This window comes from Dendronephthya gigantea, unplaced genomic scaffold (assembly GCF_004324835.1).
Source record: "Dendronephthya gigantea isolate DGI-Jeju-01 unplaced genomic scaffold, DenGig_1.0 000089F, whole genome shotgun sequence".
In the NCBI taxonomy this organism is placed as follows: domain Eukaryota; kingdom Metazoa; phylum Cnidaria; class Anthozoa; order Malacalcyonacea; family Nephtheidae; genus Dendronephthya; species Dendronephthya gigantea.
The window spans coordinates 775,013-801,483 of record NW_021163099.1 but is presented as its reverse complement, the minus strand read 5'-3'; the positions used below and the strand labels follow the sequence as shown (position 1 = coordinate 801,483).

The following is a 26,471-nucleotide window of genomic DNA, read 5'->3' as shown; positions in this document are numbered from 1 at the left end:
TGGTCGCTTTTCCAATGCAGTACAATATATGCTTTTTGAAACAAAATGCTGAAATTTTGCGCGCGAAATATAGATATATACTTATGCCCTTTTATATCTATATACCCCTTCTGCAACACTATCCATGCAATCTCAACTATTTTCGAAGACTTGTCTAATTTTGTTTTGACTAAATGACAATGGACACAGCCTTATACACACTTACACTGCATGCCATTTCAGCAAGTTTTATTTGCTCGTGTGTACCCCAAAAATTTGACAAATTTTTCTTGACAAGTTTTACGATAATATGAGTATAATATGACCCATGATAAAATGAATATACGACCGAATATCAAAACAAACAGAAATTGAAAAACTTCAAAACCCCGCTCGACTGGCTCGAAAATTGTTGCGCTGTTCCCTACTGCGCAATTCCTTGTCAAGTTTTCCTTGACGGTCATACACTCCAGCATTTTTCCTTGTTTAAAAGCTGGCATGGCTAAGTTTTTGACAAGGCTCCCTGTGAAGGAAAAATTGTCAATTTTTTCGCGTGCACACGAGTAAATAAAACTTGGCAAGGAAAAATTGTCAAGGAAATCTTGCCCGTCTTTTTTACATAATTTAGTATATCCACCAAAGCCAGTAGAAAGGACAAGAGAAAGCGTGGTTGGTGTGTATGCCGAGAATCAACCTCGTTCCCAGGGCCTTTTACCTTGATTCTGGGTTGGCCGAGAATAGGTGAGGGTACTGAAATCAATTACGTTCTCGTGACACTTCAGCTACCCTGTAGCTCAGTGGCAAGGGCATTGCACGGCATCGTATAAGCGTAGCCTTCGATTCCTGCCGGAGGACCGATAGTTGACTAATTTTTCTCAACTGTTCCTTGCTTGAATTGAGTTGTTTATGATTCCACGCGAACTGATTATGACGCCAAGAAAACTTTAAGAATTTACCTACATACATCGCGTGAAGTGCCTCAAAATCGTATATCATATCCGTATCAATAATGAATATACCATCACCAAATATATGCAATAATCACTTTGTTCGTATCTTCAAATCTCGATGCACATATTATAAATCTTTATACCATTTTTGACCCATGGACCTGCTTCGCGCGCTTAGTATTAAAAACTTGTTTATCTGGGAATCTACTAGCCAACAATTAATCGGCTATTGTCGCTATAATCGTGCATCCGTGAGTCGTCTCAATTTGAGACTTTTGATTGTGGGCTGCAAATGTTTTTTCCGAAACTACAACAAGATAATTTCCTCTTTTAGGACCTGTTTATATGATCCCGCGTCTAGCCGGGACGGGATGTTTTCATCCCGCTTAGCCGGGAAACTCGCCTAGGCGGGATGGCGTGTTTATATGCAGTTCATTTTGTAGTGCAGGTTCCTTCGACGGCATGTTTTATTGTAGAAAACGAATATGCCAATATATACACATGTTAATCGCGAATCATTCCGGCCAAGCGGGATGGAGTGTTTATATGGCAATTTCTCGTCCCGTCTAAGCGGGATCCCGGCAAGAAGTGCCGGGATCCCGCCTAGGCGGGATGGAAAAGTGGTCACATAAACACTAATTAGTGTTTGTATTACAAGCGGGATCTCGGAAACTGTCCCGTCCCGGCTAGGCGGGATCATATAAACAGGCCCTTAGAAATACTCTACTGAGCCACCTTAATAGTGGTTAAATAAATATGCTTAAAATGAGTCACGTGACCTTTGAGGTATTATGCCTAATCTTTTATGTGAAAATCGAATCGTCTAAACCTTGAAACACAGATTTGAAAATATTCAACGATTATTTCGAGTTTTCAATAGCTAGTTTTCAACAGCTGTTTCTGCATACTTGAAGCTTAGTTGTAGACGATGGCACAACAAGTTGAAGCAGCACCATTAACGTTGGTTAGAGGTTTGTAACAATCAGTATACTAACTACTGTATGCTATATTTTGATACTTTTTGTGTATGTCTGTCTCTTAGACCTGCACTGATTGATCATCGACCTTTCGTCCACATAACCTCGATACTTTTTAATTTATGACATATCGTATTCAATGGTTTATCATTAGGCATTTCAAATCATTTTCACACAGGCCCTAAGCTGTATTTTCTGTTTGATTTTATTCTACAGCTGCTCAAGGATTTGTAAACAGTTCTAAATGTTTTAGATTTTCCACTTGATTCGCTTAACAATGGAAGCCATTTAGTATGTTGACTACTCTGGTATATCATGGCATCTATTCCAGATTCCTTTCTTGTGGTGCAAGTCAACATTTAAAACAATTTATTTTGCTAACATTGCTAAAATTTATTGCTAAAATTTTAAAGCTATGTACTTTCTCTGCTATAGTGTTTACAATTAAATTACATTCTCTGACTGTATGAATCTCCACTTCGTAATATTATTGTCCCAATTAACAGAAGATCATTTTATTTTAATGGCTTTTAGCATGTGGAAGCAACTAAAGGGTAATCCACATGCTGAGTTAATATAAATTGTTATATGACAGAGTATATACAGTATATGGCAGCTGAGAAGTGTTTGCAGCTATGTCAAGCAATATGGGCTTTGTGTGATAGATTTTTCAGTTTTTAAGTTCATAAATCTAATCAATTTTTCAGTTTTGTGGCTTTTAATTCTGTAATTCATATTGTAAAATAGAAGTGGCCAGTCCATCTAATTTCTTCTTCAATGAATTAAAACATCACAGCCATCACTGCATGTATTAATTATTATTATATTATATATTGAAAATCATCATGATATCAACATTTAACGGCTTGTGTTAAACTGGGAGTATGAAATATCCCTTTGTTATATTGGGTCGGGAGATTAAGTACACTGCCCTGTTAAAAATGATGTAAAATGTGAGTTCCAGTGGAATTGTTATACATCAATGTTGTCGTAGAATAGATTAAATAATGTTTAAAGTGCATGGCAGTCAAGTCGGTTTGTTTACATTTGGAACTTCTATACTTTTTAAAATGCAATGGCTGTGTTAATATGTGCTAATGACTGTATTTAGGTTCTTTACACTTTGGAATTTAGGTTCTCTACACTTTAAAATTTGGGCAAATATTTATAGAGTGGCCCCCTCCATTGTTATGGGCAGAACCGATGCACAGAATGGACTTCATTTCCACTTAAGATTTAAAAAACAAATTACCGTAGCAGAAAGTAATTGCAGCCTTGTTTTAAATAAAATCATAAGATATAATATATGCTTTTACTTTAGATGTGAATCGTGCTATTGAGCTTCTTGAGAAACTTCAACAAAGTAAGTAAATTCATGTTTTTTTCGTAAAATAAGGCATACAATAGAATGGAACTTGAAATATATAATGTGGTTGTGTTTTGTCAGATTCCACTGAGTACAAGCACTGTACGAACCTTCAGAGCCTGCAAGCAAAAAATTTACCTTTGCCGAGTATTAAAAGATAAAATGTCCTGTTTGAATATTAACTAGTGTTCAACAGCCCTTAACCCATCTTTCCAGCTGTGTCCTGAATTTCAGTCCCCAGATGTAAAACATAGCCTACATGTACACATACATGTACAATTAATAAATAAAGTACTGCTTCTGAGTGACCCTAGATCAGATCAAACCCTGTAACACCAGACAACAACTAAAAATCAAAGAAACAATTTTATCACAATGATTTTACAGTATACACATACCACTATGTGTTCAAGCATTTATGTTATCTCACTTTTCTGGAGGAGGAAAGGAAAGTTACATACATACATACATAAACAATTTATTTAATGATGCATTTCTCATCACCATTAAATTGATGTTCTTCCTGAGAAGCGTCAAAATTCATAGTATCAAGTATTGACTTTTCAGATCAATTTGTGGATCCCTAATGCCTCAAATCATATACTATTAATGTAAAATTTTGATTTCAAACTTGCATGTTGATTCGGCAATTTGTACCACATAAGTGAAGTTAAAGTTAATAAAAGCGACAAAGTCGTTTTGGGAATGGGCCTGCAAATCCCACTAATTTATTCTCACATTTGCCTTAATCAGCAATTAAAAACTCATTGCCCCTTATTACAGTCCAGGGGCCGGTTGTATCAAGCCCGTTTAGCTTAAACGGTGGATAAGTCAAATTTAAATAACACTCTTACATCTCTCTTGAATGAGTCAACTTGAATATTATGCACTGAATATGTAGTTGTAAACAGTATCTTTGTATTAAGGTTAAAAACATTTATTTTGTTAGTTGAATAAAACGATAGACTTGCTTTCTATTTTGAACTTAACCACCGTTTAAGCTAAACGGGCTTGATACAACCGGTTCCAGGCATCTTATACAGTACTGTACATACTACACAGGCAAAAATTGATCAGGTTGAACAATGTTGTGTTGCACCGGTTGAACATTATTTGTTAACAATGTCGTTGAACCTTGTTGAATGATCAGCGTTGTTGCAACATGTTAACGTAGTTCTTAACAAGTTGAAACAGTATTGATGGTTCAACGACTGTTGCAAATATTTGCTACCAGTGAACAAATCCATACATAGCTACAATATGACCCGCTGATAAAATTTTTATTGTTAAAGGTGGCGAGGTTCCGGTAGATAAACTACAAGCACTGCAAAGAGTCCTCGAGAGTGAGTTTTGTACGTCAATTCGCGAAGTATACGAGCATGTGTATGACACAGTAGACATTGGTGGATCTCCCGAGGTTCGAGCCTCGGCGACAGCCAAGGTACGGATTAGGGTGGATTTATTGCTTTTTAAGCATCGTTTGAAAAATCTCTATCCGCGAGGAATAACGCTATACAACTGGAGTGCTTACCATTTTCCTTTTACGGATTAGGATGAGGGGATTGATTAAATAAAGTTTTACCTACATACTGTATGTATTTGTGGGGTACCTTGCATCTTGGGGATCGAACATCTCGGTCGCAAAAGCAAATGGTACAACGAGTTTCCATTGGAAACTTTTCGATGGAAATTCCTTTTACTATTTGCTTTTTCTAACCACATCTGGGAGCCACTCCATGGAGACCGCTTTTTATAACTACCTTATAACCTAAAAACCATTTCATGCAGAAGGCTACTCTGCAAATGTTTAACTGCAGTATTGCGTTAAGAGTTTGATCCACACATACACACTGTACCTGAGGTGGAAATCGATTTTACTATGTTTCTTATTTACTGTACCACGATAACAATATAATCGTAGTCATTATGATGTAAAACAAGATTGAAAGGAAATATGAAATAACGAGCGAATTATAAAAGGCTCTATATACAGTACAACAAATGAAATATTTACGTTTATTCTTATACGTCTAGGCAACAGTGGCTGCGTTTGCGGCGAGCGAAGGTTACGCTTATCCAAGAGTTGTGGAAATTCCTAAGGTAAGATACTTACTCCTCATCTCTCAATGAGGTCCCATATATTTATTATGAAGTTTTCAACGCTTTCTTCAGTAGCAGCTGGCTATATACACACACACTGTATTGTGTACATATCAGTGCATGATTTCAGTACCGTGATATTCATCTGTTGTAATGATCCGGGGCTTTGTTACATTAAGTCAGCCAGGGGCCGGTTGTTCAAAAGATGGATATAGGAAACCCTTGCATGGATAGTGATTATTTCGAACGTTAAAAAAATATCCACTCTTTAGCATGGCCAACTTCACACTTTTAAAGTTAAAATGAAGTTGATATATGTAGCTTTATAACATTTTAAAGCATTTTTACGACGGTTGAAAAATTTCAGTGGATTACTTTCATCACCTTTCGAACAGCCGGCCCCAGACCTGCAGTTAGATTATAAGTAAAAAGAGATTACTTCATGATTGGCTAGTTTACGTACGATTTTTGTCAGCACGAGTTGTGAAGGATCGCAAAACGAACAAGCGAGCGTAGCTAAGGTGTTGGTTTGTGATCCTTGAAAACGAATGCATATAAATGAAAATTGCACAAACGTTATGGGAAAAAAATGGAAGATGTCTCGGGATAATTAAAGGTTATATTGTACAGTACTTGTATCTGCTTTTAAAGAGAATCTGTCAAGCTTATTGAAAACAGGTTATAAAGAAAATTACCAAACACAAAATTTAAATACCCACTATGCATAATACGGCTGGTCTTACGTAAAACGAGACACAATTGAAAGGGCAAAACGTTGAGGCAAATGAGCTACGTGAAATTACATTTCCAACTCTCCGTAAACCACAAATGTGAAACGGCGAAATCTGAATGTCGAGCCGCGTTTTCCGGTTGAAGAGTAACACGTCAAACTATGGCTATGTGCACACGAGCGTCGTTTTCGAGCGTTGTCAAAATCGTTTTTATTTTGTTTATCGCTTTTGTGCCTTATCCACCCCATCTAAGGGGAAATATGCTCAATATGTTAAATTATCTTCATCTTCTATTGTAAATTCACGGTGTTTGATACCGTTTTGGTAGCTATGAAAGCGAAAATGAAAACGCTCGAAAATGTTACCGTGTTGTCCTACCGTGTTCACATAGCCTATAAAGCTATTTAGTGGAAAGAATCGTGCAGTTCACCCAATCAAATTACATAAAGTTGAGTTACAGAGTGAAGAACGGATTGATTCCAACATTCTGTTTTGCGTGAATCTCTTTACCTACATCTCACATAATGAAATTAGTAGTAATATTAACCCCGTAAGTATATATACGTTCCAATATAACCCGGGAGCAGCGTGGTAGCGTCTTCAAATAACTTAGCATCAAATGTGGTAACTACTACCTCGAATCGAGAAAAACACTTCTCGACGTTTCCACCTGAGGGCCTTCGTCAGGAAAGAATATAGGAAACCCTCAGGTCGAAACGTCGAGAAGTGGTTTTGTCTATTTTACACAGTTGTTATACCCTAGCTAAGTATATAATGTTTACTCCCAGGACTCTCCTATAATTACGTGTTCATCTAGAAAACATAGTTTGAGATATTTTTTGCACTTTTTTCCTAGAACGATGAAGGTCTTGGATTTAACGTAATGGGCGGGAAAGAACAATCATCGCCAATATATATATCCCGAATCATTCCGGGGGGAGTCGCTGACAGGTAAGTTACACTTCGTTGCTGATTCCGAATTGGACGTGCGCATGCGACTAATAATTTCTGTGCTATATGTCTAGGAGCGCTGCGATTCGAATGCTTTTATAATTAACAATAACTTGCTGCTTTGCTACGATCACAGGTGTTTGATGCATTCCAGAACTTTACAGCTCGTCATAAACGAAAGCTTCCCTGCGCACTTGCTTTTTGCACGCACTTGCACTAAATAAAAGTTTTCTCGCTGTAAAGCCTGGAATGAGACTATCATTTGTCACCGTCAGTTTGCGACGTATTCTGTGACTACGAAAGTACGAATACAAAATTCGTCATTCTCGCGCGTTGTTTGCTCACGCCATCTGCCAAAACTCGTCGTTGGGCTTTCGAGTACGAAATTTACCAACAAACTCGTACTCAAAAGTCCAACGACTACGAGTTTTGGCTGATGGCGTAAGCAAACAACGCGCGAGAATGACGAATCTCGTACTCGTAGTCGTACTCGTAGTCACTGCTAAAGCTCCCTAATAACGAATCGCGTACTCGTAGTCGTACTCGGTCTCATTGCTAAATCTCCCTATAGTTTGTGGCTGGTGACGAAGTACCAAAGCACTTCGTTCATCGGTGACATATGAGCTGGATGCAACATTTATGCTTTCTAATAACGAGTACATCATTTCAATGCAAATTCTAGCATTGCGCAAGTGCCGAGATTTAGGGACAAACGTATAAAAATGCAAATCAATGTAAGATTAATTTTTATAACTTTACGCGTATGCAGCTACGTACAAATTATGGTCTTCATTGCAGATTTTCTTTAATGCAAAAATATTCGAGAGTGTTTGTTTGAAAGCGCCAAACCATTCAAAGCATAACTTGTCATTTGTGTACGCCTCTTATTCATTTGACACGATTTTGGTGAATCGAAAAGTATTTACTCTAACAAGGAGAGTCATTATACACAAGCGTCGATTGTCGAGGAAATTTTTTTAAACGAAATCTATAAACTTTGGGGTATATGCGAAGATTCTGTTATCAGGTATAGGGTTTGGTTATCAGGTGAGATTTGGTTGAGCGTATCCGTGCAAAATAAAGTGCAGTGGTATTTTCTGTATGCAGGTTACACAGATTTAAGTGATTGACCGCCATAATTTTTCTTTGTATTATTGTTAAATTTCTGTTTTTGTTTTTGTTACGGTGATATTTAGACACGGCGCTTTGAAACGAGGGGATCAACTTCTTTCAGTTAATGGCGTGGTAAGGCTTTTTTCATTTTCTACATAACGTCGTTCATTATCACCTTAGGAGTAGAAGCTGTATTTTAAGAAGCAAGCATTACGATATGATGATAAGCCATCTTATTGCCAAGCGCAACATTAAAGATGATATTCAGTCGTGATGTAAACAAACCTTTTGTTTACATCGTTACGGTTTAAAGGCTTTTTCCTGAAACATGCGAAATTTAAGCAATTTTCAAATTCTCGGCAGAACCGATGCCCAAATTCGACTGCACACACTTCCTTTAAATAGTGGTGTCCGCTTTCATAAAGGTTTAAAATTAGTGCACATCAGTGAAAAAAAGGCTTGAAAATTACCACAAACAAAATTTGGATATCTAATATGCGTAGTGGGAATAGTCGTTCATGAAACGAAATGCGATGAGGATCTCAATGGAATATTTATTATCTTTAACACGTCTTCATTTTACGCAATGTCGTTTTGGTTTATAGAGCGTCGAAGGCGAGAATCACGAGAAAGCTGTGGACCTTCTTAAAGCTGCGGAAGGTAATACATATCATATCTACATGTATGCATTATATGTGTAGGAGCTGTAGTTTGAAAGCTGTAAAGAAATATAGATTATATAGGACAGATTATCCGAACTGTTTTAAAGTAAAATGACCGCCATGGGGGGGGGGGGGATAAAAGTCTTGAAAATCACCACGCTTAAAAACAAAACCGTCGACCTAGCCACAAATCCTGAACTGCTAAATTTTGTCGCCTATATATGCTATAATGTTAATCTTTCTACCCTGAAATAGATCATCTATGCTAAATAGAATGCATGCAGCTACAAACTATTTATAGAACATGGATATACATATGATGACGCGCATGATTAATTAAAATTGCATTTGGTTGTCGTATATTGTATATGGTTAGCTTACCTGTATCAGCCATAGACTAAAACCTTTTGACCATATTGCTCGTTTTTAAAAAGTTGTTCTAATGTGGGCAAATTCTTTATACTCAACAGTCGAAGTTGGTTAAAACATTTATATTTTATTTCGGATATCTAGAAGTAATATATACCCGGTTATTAATATTCCGTGTCTCTTTTTATTCCAGGAAAAGTCCGACTAGTTGTGAAATATACGCCTAAACGTGAGTACATACATGTGAACTTTCAGTGTATTTTTTGTTTTCCCGCATACATTACGTTGGCATTTTTTCAAAATTGCGATGTGGCTGTGGTTATAAGGTGTTCAAAGTGTTGAAAGCTTCAAATGTACGATGCATGGGTTGCCTCACCGCTGCGCTTGTCTGTGTACGTAACTGCACAGCGATAATCTACCTATCAGCTGAGCCATCGACACTCTTATATACTTGCCTCTGTCTACGATATCTGCGCAGCATATATATCGAAAACAACGATATTAAGTCGGTATTATTATCTATTTTTTAAGTGTTAGAGGAAATGGAGCAGAGATTTGAACGACAGAGATTAGCCAAACGCTAATAAAGGTATGCAATTGTTTAAAAACGCTTTTAGTTGATTGAGAAATTGTCTTATCGGAGGACACGACGCCGCAACCTGAGTACTAAAATTTTTCAATAATTTATTCCGATTTCCCAGGGTGTGGCAAGGTTTTGTTGAAACTAGCCTAATCTCCAGGCCTCATTGCGCGTGTTTTATATTTCCGTGACGTCACCTTATATACATCAAATGTTGCATTAATAAATTTAAGCGATAAAACTACAGTTTTTATGCTAACATTTTGTAAAAACAATTTTCAACTTAGGAATACTAAAGTCTAAAGCCATATTATATACCAAACAACGGGCTATTTTTGAACGATTGAAAAAACGCTAACCGGCGATTAGCGCTTTCTAGATTTCGTACAATCGGCCTTTTTTATTTAATTGTACTGGTCTGTGAATAAGGGCGGGAAATCTAGTACGATATTAACGTTAAGTGTGTTTACTAGGACGGAGAAAACGATTGGGGAAAATTCAACACGAAAGACGTTGCAAGATGGTTTCTGAAGATATAGAAATTATAAATATATACACCTTAAGATAAGTCAAAATATTTTCATGTATAATTTTCTGAATTTTTCCAATTCCAACCCGAGCGTGCCTGCTCAAATACAGTATGTCAATTAGAAGGCTAAATTTAGTTTTAACCAATCTTTTTAAAGCAATGTATATTAGTTTTTATCAATATTCCGAATAAATTGTTTTTAAACGATAATGTGGTAATTCTTATATAATAGTTAAACGATTTCACGCGTTTTTATTGGTCGAGAGCTGTGGTGATCTTTCGTGAAGGAATTCGAAATATATCGTATATTTTATTTGAATTACAACTGCTCGAATACATCATTTCCAGGCTAATTTTTCATCGGGTTCTTACTGTTCTGAATCTGAATAGTGCACGAATTGACGAAAAATATCCTTCCTTTGTCAACGTCAGACATGTAAAAGGATGTGTACTCAATTTGTAAAATCGCTTGTTCTAAGTCCTTTTGAAATTTATTTTTATTAAACTTTTTCAATGGTCCGCTTTCGACAAATATGGCTGCAGCCTTTAGGTACTATCACTAATACCTAAATTAATTACCCTGGATGGTGTCAGAAGAAAAAACTCACAGCTATTAGTATTGCTGTCCTTGCAGACCGCATGAACACCGACCTAAATAAACTGGCAAAATCCACGGAAACTGTAGCGGAACGCTCGCCGGGAATTTTTGTCAAACAGGGGAAATTGGCAGTGGCTGATTAGGCTGATAAGGTTGTTCAAAAAATGTAGTAAGTGCCTAGGCTGCAGAGAAAGTCAAGTCTCGTTTACAAAAAGTTAAGGATAAGGCACGAATTAACCATTGTCGACGGGACTGCTGTGAGTTTCGTCCAATGATGATAGCAAAATATTAAATACATATCCTTTCAGTATTCTTATATAAGAGTTCCATTTCAGTTATTAGAAGAGTACTTCCATTTCCAGCATTAACTGTGCTTTTAGCAAAGCCATTCAACACAGTTTAAAATTATTTGAGAGAATTATATTGCATGGTAACGTGTAGCCTTTATAACGACATCTTTAGACTAATGGTAACAACATGAAATTTGAATGCATATAAGGCTCCGTTCACACGTATCCGGGTATTTTAAAAAACGGAGGTTTTTTATCCGTTTTGCCTTGCGTCCACACGTAACCGGTTCTCCAGAGTGGAGTTTTTCGAAAACGCCGGTTTCGTGTTTTCCTGCATGGGGACGGCGAAAACGGAAGTTTTCGAATTTGATGACGTTGATAATCGGTTCCAGTCTAAAACGGGCCATAAACGGCGCGTGTTTTGTGTCTCTTCAAGATGGTGAACTGAAATAGCTTGGCTATTTTACTTTGGCCTATGTCATAATTTCAAGTCTAATAGCATGCATTCGGCTTCATGTTACCATGTTAAACCTGCACGGAGAGTGTTTTAAAAGCGAATGACTATTATGATGATTTTGGTGATTTATTCATTTTAATTCAAGAAAGAGCGAGCATAAAGCGAACCCAAAGCAAATACGCGGAATTGTTTTTAAATTCCGCCAAATTAACATAATTGTTATCTAGGCGCGCAACATTATTGCCATTCGAGCCCTGCGATCGTTTGGAAGCGCTCATATTACTTGGAAATGCGCATGTTCTACGCCTGGCGCTATCAAATTTCCTTCGTTTTAGCGTTTACGTGCATGGACGGGCAAAAGCGATTCGAATAAGCTTCGTGTGGACGGGCAAAAGCGATTCGATTGTATATGAGCGTCTTAAAAGGAACGAAAGAGGATACGCGTGTAGACGAGCGAAAAACAAACCGTATATTCAGATGCGGATGAGCAGTATTGCAAAATCGGGTGATTTGAGTGCGAATCTGGAGGGAGTGTGAGCGGTGAGCCAGTAAAGGAAAGGCAGAAATATAACATTATCTTACGGGCCGTGTGAAGAGAGGGTTTGTGCTCGAAGATCGATCTGTCGAAGATGTCTCTATAATTATTATAATCCTATAATTAATATTATTATACTAAAATTATGAAAATATATTCCCAACCCAATAAATTTCCAGAACTTGACCCAATAACTATTAATTGAGATCAACAACAATATTATCCTGGAGATTATTTCCGCTATTCTATCTGGAGTCACATTTGACCAATATTTGAAATGGGATCGGGATAAGCAAATTCACATTATTTACAATATAATAAACTCCAGACTCTATCTGTTAAAACGCATGCGCAGTTACCTTATTTTTCAACGCCGTATTCAATTTTACTTTGAACTAATTTATCTGCCCATATCTACTATGCTGTTGCTGTGGTGCACTATCTTGCACACTCTGAGGAAATTAATAACATGCCTAGTAAACCCAGAGAAACGAGCCGCAAGACTAATTCTTGAGCGGCCAACCGAAGTATCCTCAAATGCCTCAATATTGCTTTTCCGGCAACGTAATTGAATACCTATGTTCAATTTGATAAAAATGAGAAAAATTCTTATGGTATTCAACACTTTAAAAACATCTTGGCCACCACATCTACGATAATTGTTTTTCACGTTCGCGACTCTCGTATTTCAAACTAGCATTAGAAGCCAGAACGTTAGCAAGTACGCGCAGCCACACAGAAGATTTTTATGACTCGGTAAAATTATAATTCTTTGGGGTTTAAATAAATTTTTTCGAGGATTCAAAGATTGTCGGCCCCAATTCCTAAAGGCAAAAAGTCAGAGTATATTAATGCAATGCAATAACACATGCAGGCCAGGGTTATTTTGAGGAAAGATATATTACCACTGCTGTATCACATAAAAATATTAAAATTTAGTGTACAGCAAGCAGATACCATTCGCTCAACCTCGTACCCAGGGTTTTCCCTTTTGTTTTGGGGTTAGATTTTTCACAATAACAAATATAATATGCTACGTTATCTGAAATTTATAAAAAACAAACATTTATTTTCCTCCTACGGAAAGAGGACTACATATATTTTAAAAATAGTTTACTTGAAATTTATAAAAAACAAAAAATTATTTTCCTTTTACATAAAGAGGACTAAATACATGTAAAAAAATAGTTTAGTTCTATTCCTGTTGAATTCTAGGACCGGAAAAATTGTCCCTCTCGAACTCCTCCTGGTGCTCCAATTAATAACGAACACTTCTAGATATTGAAATACTGTGAAAAAAAATCCTTGCCATGATAAAAAAGATTTACAGTTATAATTGAGAAACTATATGATCGAATACGTGGAGAGAACCAACTTTTATTTTCCCAATAGTGTGAAGGCAGTTAATGAAAATATTTTAACGACTTATTATAATATCCTGCATTGACACAATCTTCGTTAGATAACTGATTTTTTTCTAACTGTCCTTGTCTCTTTTCCTAGTTCGATTACATGTCGAAAATGTAACACTATTTAGCCTAGAGACCGATTAACTAACTACTTCAAATAATACTACAGACGAATTTACTAAAACTAAAAAATTATTTAGGTCTTTGGAATAATATACATTTAGCGTCTAGTCTATATTACTGCATCAATTGAAAACTAAGGTCAGTGCTTACTAATATGCCTGGTATTCATGTTTTCCAGTATTATGAACATGTCGAGGGTGGTGTGTGCGTGTGCAGTCAAATGACGGACTTTGAATGCACAAAAAAGAAAATTTACTTCAGCGGACTATTTCTCATCGCTAAAATCTTAAATATAACCATTATTTGCGTTAAGAAAAAACATGCCTGGATTATTATCCTTCTACTATAGTCTATACCTTAATTATTAAACGTTATTAGTTATCCAATCCAACAAGTTTTGCACGGACTTCCCACAGTTTCGTTGCTGCTTGGTCGTCCTGTGCTGAATCCGAAGGAATTTCCGGTTTACAATCTGCGAAATACGAGCCGCTAACTCCTTCTAACTCTTCCGCAACCGCGAGGTGAATAATAGTTTGAGCGCCTTGTTCTGTCGTCTTTGTGAAATACGACAAAATACGTGAGTGAAATATCTCATGCCACCAACCTGGAACATTCTGGGTTATTCCAGTTGGTATTACACCAGGATGAAGGGAATTCGCCGTAACACCGGTATCCTCTAAGCGCTTTGCTAGTTCTCTTGCAAACAATATATTCGCCAGTTTACTTCTACCATAGGCGTCTAAATATTTGTAAGATATTTCCGCGTTTATGTTCTCAAAGTCAAAGCCGATTGTTTTTGGATATCGATGAGTTAGGGAAGTCACAACAATTACTCGAGAGGGAAAGAAGGTTCGTCAACAAGAAGTGGCCCAAATGATTCACGCCCATGCATAGTCATTTCAAAACCATCTTTCGTTTTCATTAACGTGTTCGAACCCAAAATTCCAGCATTGTTAATTAACACATCAAGTCGAGGTTCGTTGCGACTTATGTCTGCCGCGAACGCACGTACGGATGTCAGAGAGGCGAGATCTAAATGCGTGGAGAGAACATTTGTATTCTTAGTTTTCGCAACGATTTCCTGCCGAGCCGCTTCAGCTTTTGTCAGATTACGACAGGCTAAGATAACTCGAGCGCCTCTTTTAGCCAGATCCAACGCTGCTTCCTTTCCAATTCCTGTGTTGGAGCCCGTAATGATGACTGTCTTTCCTTCAAGTTTTGCTTCACTTGTGCAGACACAACCGGCAATATATGGCTGAAGAATGTAGGCATAAAACATGGCACAACATGCCACGATAATAGCAATGATTATAGACACATTCATCGTGTTGCCGAGTTTCCTCTCGATACTTTCAGATTTTCTTCAGCTTTTGACTTTTGTTCAAGTTAAGAATCAAGCGATTTGTGGTACCATGAATAGCAGACCGTAATGCATATTTCGAAAATTTAAGACATTTGAATATGTAGATATTAAAAAATGGAAGCAAATATTTATTTATGAAAATAAAGTTCTCATTTTTTAACAGCAGCATGTTGTCTAGCTGTCTACTCATTAAGATACAGAAAACATATTCCGTGTTTCTATACAGTTATAGCAACACGCGTGGGAGTTCGGGAGAACGAGAAATAATCAGTGGGACGGGCGAGTTTTTCCACGTTTTTCGAGTTCTCCCAAACTCCCACAATTAAGTGTTTCTATAACTGTATAGAAACACAGGAAAAAATATTTTCAATTTCTTTTATAATTACTCAATGAAAGGATTTTGTACATATATTAGAGTTCGATTCAATTACAAATTCTCATAACATCAGTTCGCTTGTCAAGTTCGGCGGGAAAATTTCCGTGTTTCTATACAGTTTTAGTATACACCTAACTATTGTCTATTACAAATCCTACATTCTGATTGGCTACTCAACCATTATCTATTCGTGATGGTGAACGTTTGGGAAAAATTCGCTCGCGCGACCGTATAAAATTAAGTTAAGATGGCTCGATACAGTTTTCAAAAATTCCATCGTTCATCACTTTGACATGTTTAAACAACGCATTTTTATGATTTATTCTAAAGATATTGGGGTTTTTATATATTTTGAAGTTTCTGCTTTTGAATCGTATTAGTTTTAGTAACAAATCGCCCGTTGCTATGGCGACATACGTGTACAAAATTCACTCCAAAATGGCCAATTGCCTCGGATAGTTGGAAAACAAGAACAGTGACCCCCAATTTTTTTTCGTGCATTATTTTACTTGGAAGAAAAACTAACAATTAGCAAAATATAAAAAAATTCTATAATGGCAAAAAAAATTATCGAAAAAAATGACATTTTTACATTTTTCAAAAATTTGGCATTAAAGAATTTTTTTATATTTTGCTAATTGTTAGTTTTTCTTTTAAGTAAAATAATAAACGAAAAAAAATTGGGGGTCACCGTGCTTGTTTTCCAACTATCCGAGGCAATTGGTCATTTTGGAGTGAATTTTGTACACGTATGTCACCATAGCAATGGACGATCTGTTACTAAAACTAATACGATTCAAAAGTAGAGACATCAAAATATATAAAACCCCGAATATCTCTGGAATAAATCATAAAAATGCGTTGTTTGAACGTGTCAAAGTGATGAACAATAGAATTCTTGAAAACTGTTCCGAGCCACCTTAATTAAATCATTTTTCGGTGTAATTGCGGTGTATCGATTATTTTCTCGAAATTAATATATCTAGGTACAGGGTGTATACTAAAACAATTAGGCAACTCGCTTTCGTTGTCTATGAGCGAATAGTCAACTCAGGCTTCGCCTTCGAGGGTACTAATTCCGCTCGGAGTATTGTACACCCGGGTATTGTGACAGAACATATCGGAGTCCAAAGTTGCCGAATTGTATGTCATGGACCATGGACGTTCAAGGATCATGGCACTTGTGCGCATGCGCAAAATATGAACCAGTGTGCTGGTAATCAGCAACTTTCTGATTGGCTAAGAACGAAATATGAGAACGTCAGCAATTTAACTGTCATTCATTCGCAAAAGTTTTCGTAAAATCACTTTATAAACTTTATTTAAAAGACAGGATAAAAATGAACGCTTAAAAATACTTAAAGAGATTAAGGACAAAACAGTGAACGAGGAATGATTCATAATCTGTGAGCTTGAAAAGGCAGGTGTCTATTTTGTTTATTCCGTATTTGCCGTCAGCATGCATGCAGTTTATTTGCACAAATATTAGAGCAAATACTAGCTTGCTATGTCATTTTGCAAAGACATAAACAGCTATGAAAAGCTACTACACCAATGTTTTTGAAATTAAAATTTGTATTTTGTTAGAGCAAGCGCAACTAAAAAAATTTAAAGTCGACCGCAACTACTGTTTGAAATTTCGAGAAATAATATTTGATGTTTAGTTCTTGAAGATTTTGAACTATTTAGACAGAATTATTAACATTTACTAAATGTGCGAGAATCCATAAACTGCCTGATTTGATAATGCAGCAAAATAACGGGCAATTTTTAATTATATTTACTTTTTTCGTTTACTTCATATTTACTCTCTATCGACTAATTTGAGTAATTTCATAAAATAAGCTTTGCCTTTAGTCTGGCAAGCTCAGGAAATTATTAATTGCTTGGTTTGAAATGGCGAGGGTTACTGCGTGCATGTATTTCTAGTTAAATATTTAAATTACATCTATGAAGCTATGACCTGTATAGGTTACACGTACAGGAACGACTCACCATTCACCATCGCCACCATTCGCCATAATTTACTTGCCGGGAAACTAAGTGTTGGCATGCAGTTTTCTGAGACCTATAATCTTAATGGTCTTATCTCATGCAGACATATTTTAATCTCCAGCCATCCAGACAAACTAATATATGCAGATCAGTTAATGCAGGCTAACTTTTTGTAAAAAATACGGCGAGAAGCCACAGAATATTAGATGCTATTTGGAATTTTCACATCCAAAATAGGAGCCGGCAAGTTTTGTGTCTAAGTTTGCTACGTATGATAATTAATTTTTATCGCTAGAAGTGTAATTAAATATAAATTTGAATTTAAAACCTGATATTCTTGAAATCTTTCTAGCTTTCGTGAAGCTAATTTTCAACTAAAATAAGTTTTTTTTCAGCTGAAAAATATCTATCATCTTCTTAGAGCAGTGGATAGAAGATGTTCAAAGACGAAAGGGACAAAACAGTTACTCGGGCTCTTTGAGGCAATCTTCGACAATTTTTCTAAGATTTGGATTCTCCATTGCTGCTGCAACTCTCTCTTTGTCATTGATCTGTTTGTTAACTAAAAAGTTACAAACGTTATTGAACACTAGTAATGAATCACCATCTCTACGTATAGGAATGTTTATGTTCTGTGTAATTATTTAACATGTGCATGTGTGGCCAATGAATCGAATTCAATGGTAAAAACCCGTCTTAATATGATATATGGGATAGATTTATATACGTGTGATGTATGGGTCAGGTAATGCTAAAAAGTGTATCGGAATTATTACGACAATTTTTTTCGCTTCGCCTTGTTCCGTCCTTAATTGTGTTGATATTTCAGAAACTGGTCTCATTTATCCGTCTAATTGCGAATTTAAGACGAGTTTCTCGTATCTTATGCATTTACTACGTACTTTCATTGACAATTAAATTATTTACATCGAAATATTTCAGCTCAGTTGTTTCTATTTTGAACTTAACCACCATTTAAGCTAAACGCCTCGTACAACCCACACCACTAGCAATTATTCGGATTCTGTAACAAAGGCGGTACGAGTACCGTACGATTGCTATTGTGAGTGATTGAAAATAGTCTACCTATCAACCTCCAGCAGGCATGCATATCAGCATATAAGAATGTACATACTTTCAATTTCGCTGTTATGAGTTCCTTTCGTCAAATAGATGTCCAACTATACACACACAAATACAAAGACAAATATATAAATACCTAATAACCTATAAACACAAATAACCTAACAGAAGAGCTCTGAATATAGTGCTGTAGTAAAAGTTACAACTTAATATAATCATATTTCTAAATCATAAATACTATTCAAAAGTAAATAATCTAATCATAAATACTATTCGAAAGTAACACTTCTTCGCGGGTATGACAAAATAATTATATTTTTCGCCCGTTTTAAAATTCCGATCAGTTAATTAATGTCGGTTTACAACCCTTTTTTTGGCCCTGTATAATATTTAATCCCCGAGCGCCGGACGATGGTAATAATTCCGCCCGGGAATGCAAATGCAATGCAGTTGTCCGCCAATAGACCTTATTCATAATGACGTCAAACGCGGAAAGTCTGATGTTACACGAAGTTTGATTAACTCCAGAAAACTATCGAGCAAATCAAACTGCGTGTAACATCAGACTTTCCGCGTTTGACGTCGTTATAAGAAAGGCCTATTGAAGTTGTTTCAATTAATTAACCCATAGCCTTTGCTTCCTCGTCAGAGGAGATCGCGGGCTCGGGGAACGAGATTGGGAAGCATGCGTTTGGCTAAATTAACATTTTCGTTCGCGTCAACATGTTATGATTTTAAAGCTTTTATAGAGCGTAATTTGTGGAAAGCCTATCATTCAATGGTTATAAGTACAATAACCTTTCATGCGCAGAGAGAAATATCTCCTAATTGCTTCAAATAGGCGAAAGGATTTTGCATGCGTATATTTCTACCGAAAGAATCATCTAAAATAACCTGGGTTTTTTATTCATAAATCATACCTTATGTCTCCACGACAAAGTTGTGTTTAACTTTACCCGAACACATAAGCCTATAACCAAAAAAGTTTTAAATTTAAGCGTTTACACTTTTATATAATTAGAGGCATAGCGAGAGTGTTAAGTGCAGTTTGTTTTGCGGACATTACCGTACACTATGCAGTGTTTGTTACCATAATTATCACGATCGAGTCATAGAAACGGTTATTATTTTGGCGAATTCGTAGCGTAGCATTTTAGGGGGAATTTCCTTTGGGTAGACAAGAAATAATTTTTAAAAGTCGATCTCCCTAAATATGCATAATTGAGATGAATAACCTTTCCTTTCCTGTATAACATGCAGATCAATGCACTGTTTAAGGTCCGACATTGTGACTATGGATAAAACTTGCATGTGTAGCCAACAATCGCGGTCAGTGATAATAATTTCCACTGATATTCTATAAGAGCTATAAAGGGAGGAAAATGTGGGGAAAAAAACGATTTAGAGGAAGATCCCCCCGTTTTGCTACCTTCATTGACATAAGCTGTTTACCTGCACAAGGTAGGGATCAGAAGAATGATCCCGCAATACCCCTTTTTAAAGGTGGATATAAGAGTACAATATATAGTTAAGTATTGGGATCTATGCACATGGTAGCAGTATCTTACCCAAAATAAGTGCACTGCCATTGCCATTGTCACAAAAGTTGCGCAAAGAATGTAAAATCGTTATTGTCAGTGAAATGGTTGTATTGCAAAAACATATACGGATACGATAAGACATATACGGATACAATATATTGCTGAAATGCTCCCTTGTTTCCGAGCAAAAACGGAAGTTTTAAATTCCATGTGCAAAGGCCCCCAGTTGCTAGTAATTGTAAATTGAGGATCGAGTCATTTGTAGAAGAGGGTGATCTAGCTTTGATAGATTGGATAAAAAACCGCATTCAAACTTATTTTGGCGCTTCTTCAGCTAAGTCCGACAAACTAGTGTGTCGCTAATGTATATGTATTTAATGAGGGCCATTCATTAACCAGCAGCTTTAGATGGTGATATCGAATAAGCCTTTTTAATGTAAAAGTAGATGAGGCCGATGAGATTTTTTGGGCTTCAAATTTCCAAACAGTAAGGTCGCAGCGTATCGATTTCGCCGCGTAACGGTTGGTTTGAAAGGGCCTCCATGTTTACTAAGCGTGACTATATTAAGGTATCAAATTTTCAAATACAATACATAAAGACCTTGCGGGCGAAGAGGACAACTAAAAAGCTAATGCGCATTAAATAAAAAAGGCAAAGAGAAGATAGGTGAAGCTTGGGTTTAAAGTATTCGAAGAGAAAAATAACTTGGAGGTAAATTCAGAAAAAATAAGTTGTAGAAAGATTGACCAAATGAAGAAATGCAGCACTTAGTTAAAGGTGAAGAAATTAGAGTTACCTTGTTAAGCTGAACAACTCCGCTTTTAAAGAACGGTAAAAAACTTTACTCATTGGAGATATGAGCCATCACCCTCGAAATTGCACATGGGGGGTAACTGGTAAGGGGGGAAATGTTTCCATGTGAAAGCAGTAAAACTCTCATACGTAATCCTATGCAGGCAGTTCAATGGTGCGGGCATGCAGGCGTTGAATTCCAAGTGGAAAACAAGGCGCAATAGCTAATTGTTATTGCCTAAAAATAAACAACCAAACTAATATTCTAACCATGATTTCCTACACATAAACAAAACTAATTGTTAAAATCTTACCAATAAGGGTTGCCAATGAACATTGAGGAACTGTCGGAGTAAAGGAGATGTTTACAAGATATTCATCACAACCAGTTTTCCTAACACGAATCATATTTTCTGCTACAACATTGAGTTCCTCTAGAGTTTGGTCTTTCTCTGGGTCCTACAGGCCAATAATCAAAGTTACCGGTAATAAAATAGCTTACATGTACATTCACTATAACCTAAATACTTCTAGCCCTCAACAAGCATTTAGAGCAATTATACTTTTAATTGAAAATCAATTAAATTTTATTATAAAATAATCTGCATTATTTCATTTTTATGGATAGTTGCATACTGTAGAGCAACTACCATATAACAAAATATGCAATCTGATTATGTTAGTTAACCAATGAGATTATGTTAGTTTACAGTGTTTGGTGAGAGAATGTAATTTGCAAAGGAAATGGGCTGGGACTCCAGTGCTAAAATAAACTTTCTCACAGGAATGAACAAAAGCCTGTGCAACCAAAGTTTTCTACTGTTTTTAATGAGGAATCAGGAAAACATACTTACCCGAATATCTCTAATAAGATCTGAAAAATAAAAAAGACAGAAATGAAATGTATGTGATACAATAGGCTTTAAATTTAAATAAAACTTATTAACACATTGTTGCAGAAATATCAACTGGCTGGCTAAGGGAGGACCAGCATGAATGCACATGTCCACCGATAAATCTATCTCTGCACTCTTGCCTGATTAAATGCCCTTCAATGAGTAATTATTAATTAAAAATATTCAATCAAAGAATTATTGATTACCACAGACCTCAAATTAAAAAAAACAGCTATTTCATATTGGATCATTAATTAACTTTGCACTTACAGTATTACTACTAACAATTAGTTAAGAGTTTCTGTTTGGATGATCCAAACACACAGATATTTAAAATTATTTTATCATACTAATTACCCATGGAATATAATATAATTTCCATAATAAAGTATATATAAACCAATAAATTTTCATATTAGCAATTATAATACATATACCATGTACCAGATCTTAGCAGAATCATAGCAAGATCACACCAAAATTAAAGTATACCAAGATCATACCAAGATTATAGCAAGATTATAGCAAGACAGTAGCAAGATAGCAGCAAGATCATAGCAAGATCTTAGGCAAGATCATAGCAAGATCATACAAGATTGTAGCAAGACTGTAGCAAGATCATAGCAAGATCATACAAGATCATACAAGATCATAGCAAGATAATAGCAAAATCATAGCAAGATCATAGCAAGATAATAGCAAGATCATAGCAAGGTCATAGCAGGATCATAGCAAGATCATAACAAGATCATAGCAAGATCATAGCAGGATCATAGCAAGATCATAGCAAGATCATAGCAAGATCATAGCAAGATCATAGCAAGATCATAGCAGGATCATAGCAAGATCATAGCAAGATCATAGCAAGATCATAGCAAGATCATAGCAGGATCATAGCAAGATCATAGCAAGAACATACAAGATTGTAGCAAGATCAGATCATAGCAACATGATACAAGATTGTACCAAGATTGTACCAAGATTGTAGCAAGATCATAGAAAGATCATAGCAAGATAATAGCAAGATAATACCAAGCTCATAGCAAGCTCATTGCAAGATAATAGGAAGATCAGAGCTAGATAATAGCAAGCTCATTGCAAGATAATAGGAAGATCAGAGCTAGATAATAGCAAGATAATAGCAAGATCATACCAAGATCATACCAAGACAAGATCATATATACCAAGATTGTAGCAAGATTATACCAAGATCTTGGCAAGATCAAACCAAGACCGTATGTAGTGCTCAGGATCATACAAAGATCTTAGCATGTTAATTGAGAAGATTTAGCAAATTAAGGCTTGAATGAGTTTCAATGTTTGTGAGAACAATAGCATGTTTGCATAGGAAGATTTTACTTTAATCACATACCCCTATTGTTTGTTTTAATACAATATCCAGACATTCATGTCAAATCTTGAATAATGAATTTTAATACTCAGATTGTGAATATTCATTTACAAAGACAGACATTGAATAATATTTTTGAAATTTCACATGGTAAATAAATTTTACTCTGAAGCAGTGAAGCTATGCCAGAAGAAAAGCTTAACACCCCCCCCCCCCCCTCCCCTTTTCTAGAAATCACCGTACTTGCAAACAAGTTGTATAAAGTCAGGTTTACCCCGGAAAACTCCACACGAAATTTTGGATGTGATCACTTAAAAAACTTTCAACTCCTCAACTTTCTAATACCAAACAAAATAAATTATCAGTGTGTGCCGTGTGGGCCTGGCTGGGTGACGAGTGAATAATCAGTCAATGGTGAATAATATCCCTGATCATTTTATGAATTATACTAACCGAAAACTTCTAAAACTTTTTCATCATCGCTTTCCTCGGATTGGTTTAAACATACTTCGCTATTTACCACATCGTTTTGAGACTTTTCACAGTCAGAACACCCGTCGTCACACATTGGAAGATCGTAAACATACCAATTTTAACATGAAACAAAATGCAAATGAAATGCTACGTTTATAGCTCGCAATACTTCAAATAAGTTTTTTATAGTGGTTTGAGCGTGGCAATGCCTATATGATGACTGTATGTGGCTGTAAGAATAATCGACACTGGGCACTACTTATTTTTTTGTTCAGAAAAGGAACATTTTAGTCTGAACAACTGGCAAACGCGGAAACATTGCCAATTTTACTGAACATTATTTTTCGGCGGCTATCTTAAATAAACATATAAGATACATGACGGACTGGCCTACAGGGATATCGGTGATTTTCCTGCGCCGTGCCTCATATTTTTGCTTCTGGCCACCCCCTTTTCAGTGACTGTTGCCCTCTATCTGAGTTTTCTCGGGAAGTTAGCTAGGTACATAATGCCAGTATGCATCTGGCTCTTACCTTCTCGGAGCCAATGAGCAAAACGCTTTTGCACATATCAAACTCTCGCTATACAAATAGTCTATATCGCGTTACAAGCGAGGATACCCCCAGCAGTGCGCAATACAAACTCGTCCAAAATAAGCGCTTTTTCTGTTCGTGTGCCTTAGAAACTGAAGCTATCTTTCACTTACACACGGATTATTAAATTTAGATCTATGCCGCACATTCTTTATTGTTTTTGGTAAAGATTCGTCGTATCCCGGAGTCGGACTTTGGGGGTTGAATGTTGCGGGCTATATAAGAATATTGGTCAAAAATCGCCGTTTAGAGCGGAAGTTGCGGGAAAACTCCTCGTACTGCTTCCACTATACAATGTTTCTTTTCCTTACATTCGGAATTGAAATCTACATGTTTTGGCGCGTATTTTGATATGAATTTCGTACATATTCAACGTGAATTAGCTTCGGACCGATGGCCATGAACTGTAGGTATTTTGCGACATTGGTCGGCATTTGCATATGTTGTTCACACATTAATGCAGTCTCTGCTGTTGGTGATGTGAACACAATCAGAATGGAGGCCCGACGTTTACTTACGAGATAAGCAGGCAAGAGAATTTTATATTTTCACCTTGTATGCTTTAATATAGTACTGTTTAATACCACAGTTGTGTATATTTTGCGTCGGCGCGCAATAAATAGCGTCGGCAATAGCCTACGCTGCTGCAGTACACATTAATGATTTTCTTATTGATATATTGTGTATATATTATACATATAATATGCTGGAATAAGGGACATTAATATCGTTCACATCGGCTACCTGCGCGTGTAAGGGCGAAATTTTAATCAAAAGGTTTTATTGTTATTGTTATTATCAGCTCTATCGTCTATATTGACGCGGCGGCCAAAACACGAGGCTTTTCATGCTGAAGAAACGGGAAATATATTAACTTTGCCATAGCCCATAGGGTCGCCATTCATCAAAACGCGAATCGTATCCTTTAAAATGCGTACGAACACGTTTATTTTCTTGATCAATCTTTTTGATCTCAACGTCGTAAAGGTTATTATCTTTCGCCTGCCGTTTAAATGATTTTTTTCCACATCGAACCGCAAATTCGTGGACAAAACGTTGAGGTTTGCATAATGTGCGCTTTGGTCTAGACACCATATTGTTTTACAAGGCGCGCATTTTGTAATAGAAAAAAACTGGACACTAGTTTGAGCAAATGTTCATCTCAATAAGGAAAGAGTTTGATATGAATGAGATAATCATGTAACCTATTTACGTCAGTGTTTCATTATTTCGATTTTGTTTTAGGTCTTATGGCCGCGAACTATCCAAGCTTGTTGGCAATGTAGTACACCAACTGTCAATTATCAATATTCAATAATACGTTTAATTGGCAATATGTCTTTCTGGTTTAAACAATGTTTAGTAAAGAAATTCAACAGCAAAACTATTCAGTAAAGTCATGAAGTTTCAAAACATTTAAAGTATGTAAATGGTGCATATTAGTCAGTACGTGCATATTTCAAAGTATGTAAATAGCCAAAATGGGTGCAAACGAAATACGAAATTAATGTCAACGTCAAACCGCTATAGCTGTTTGCGGTTTACCACAAATACCTAAAACTCCATGGGAAAGAGTTCATGGGTGTCATCAGTACTAAAGGAACTCGCCCTTCCTTGTTTAAAGTCCGCTTCCTGTTGGGAGCTGAAGAATCTTTAATGCCACTTTTCTATGTTGCATAATCTGTTAATGTAATTCAGAAGTTAATTTCAAGTATATTCTGGCAGAACTTGATTTTTTTCTAATTTTGCCGGAGTAACACTTTTGCAGATATTTTGGCGATAGGTACACTCTAGATGCAACTCTTGGTTTATAATTTTATCATGATAAGACATAAATACGGGTTCATACTGAAGGCAGCCAAAAGTAAAAGTAATCGAAGCTATTCTTGCATGGACATCAGTTTTTAGTTTGGAGTTCTTTGGTGTTTTTGTGTAATTTCAATCGGATAAACTGAAGAAGAGAGAAATTTTAATTTCCAAGTCAAAGTTGAATTCGTGTATATGACAGCTTAACAGCAGATCATTGTTAATAGAGATTGACGATTATACAGCCGTGAAAGAAATCCAAATTAGCATTTACCTTCTGGTATAGTGATCAGAATGAAAATAAATCATATAATCATATAATTATATACATGCATAAGATAGTATGCGGTACCCGCATTGACCGGGCTGCCTATGGATGAATAAATAAACCATATACTGTGACGAATACAAAAATCATATACTGTGATAAATACATAAATCATATATACTCTGTTAAATATAAATAAATTACTTTGCTATG

The 26,471-nt window shown here is 36.2% G+C and overlaps 2 protein-coding genes and 1 pseudogene across 3 annotated transcripts; 1 reads left to right on the top strand and 2 right to left on the bottom strand.

Annotated features, from left to right (window-relative positions):
* The first annotated feature begins 1,735 nt into the window (after positions 1-1,735).
* Positions 1,736-10,505, top strand: LOC114533300 (protein lin-7 homolog C-like). The gene is made up of 10 exons (XM_028554810.1): positions 1,736-1,900; positions 3,228-3,269; positions 4,565-4,713; positions 5,307-5,372; positions 6,960-7,054; positions 8,251-8,299; positions 8,773-8,827; positions 9,392-9,427; positions 9,730-9,787; positions 10,252-10,505. The coding sequence occupies exons 1-9, from the start codon at positions 1,858-1,860 to the stop codon at positions 9,780-9,782; spliced, it is 588 nt and encodes a 195-aa protein (XP_028410611.1). The 5' UTR covers positions 1,736-1,857; the 3' UTR covers positions 9,783-9,787; positions 10,252-10,505.
* A 3,542-nt stretch (positions 10,506-14,047) lies between these two features.
* Positions 14,048-15,357, bottom strand: LOC114533367 (annotated as a pseudogene).
* A 1,165-nt stretch (positions 15,358-16,522) lies between these two features.
* On the bottom strand, positions 16,523-23,729 carry LOC114533368 (cytosolic iron-sulfur assembly component 2A-like). 2 transcript variants are annotated; one of them, XM_028554877.1, is made up of 6 exons: positions 23,571-23,729; positions 21,725-21,744; positions 21,185-21,329; positions 19,457-19,506; positions 18,589-18,634; positions 16,523-18,015 (listed from the first exon to the last, which is right to left on the bottom strand). In XM_028554877.1, the coding sequence occupies exons 1-6, from the start codon at positions 23,683-23,685 to the stop codon at positions 17,918-17,920; spliced, it is 474 nt and encodes a 157-aa protein (XP_028410678.1). In that variant the 5' UTR covers positions 23,686-23,729; the 3' UTR covers positions 16,523-17,917. The 2 variants fall into 2 exon arrangements, with proteins under 2 accessions (XP_028410678.1, XP_028410679.1); XM_028554878.1 differs by lacking the exon at positions 23,571-23,729 and adding an exon at positions 23,139-23,224.
* Between the last annotated feature and the right edge of the window lie 2,742 nt (positions 23,730-26,471).

Excerpts from the sequence above, each read along its gene's own strand:
- LOC114533300 (XM_028554810.1), top strand. The coding sequence starts at position 1,858 with ATGGCACAACAAGTTGAAGCAGCACCATTAACGTTGGTTAGAG. Across the intron at positions 5,373-6,959 it reads GAGTTGTGGAAATTCCTAAG|AACGATGAAGGTCTTGGATT; the intron begins GTAAGATACTTA and ends CTTTTTTCCTAG. Across the intron at positions 8,828-9,391 it reads CCTTCTTAAAGCTGCGGAAG|GAAAAGTCCGACTAGTTGTG; the intron begins GTAATACATATC and ends TTTTTATTCCAG.
- LOC114533368 (XM_028554877.1), bottom strand. The coding sequence starts at position 23,685 with ATGTGTGACGACGGGTGTTCTGACTGTGAAAAGTCTCAAAACGATGTG. Across the intron at positions 21,330-21,724 it reads ATCTTATTAGAGATATTCGG|GACCCAGAGAAAGACCAAAC; the intron begins GTAAGTATGTTT and ends ATTGGCCTGTAG. Across the intron at positions 18,635-19,456 it reads CTTTGTCGTGGAGACATAAG|TTGGACATCTATTTGACGAA; the intron begins GTATGATTTATG and ends GTGTGTGTATAG.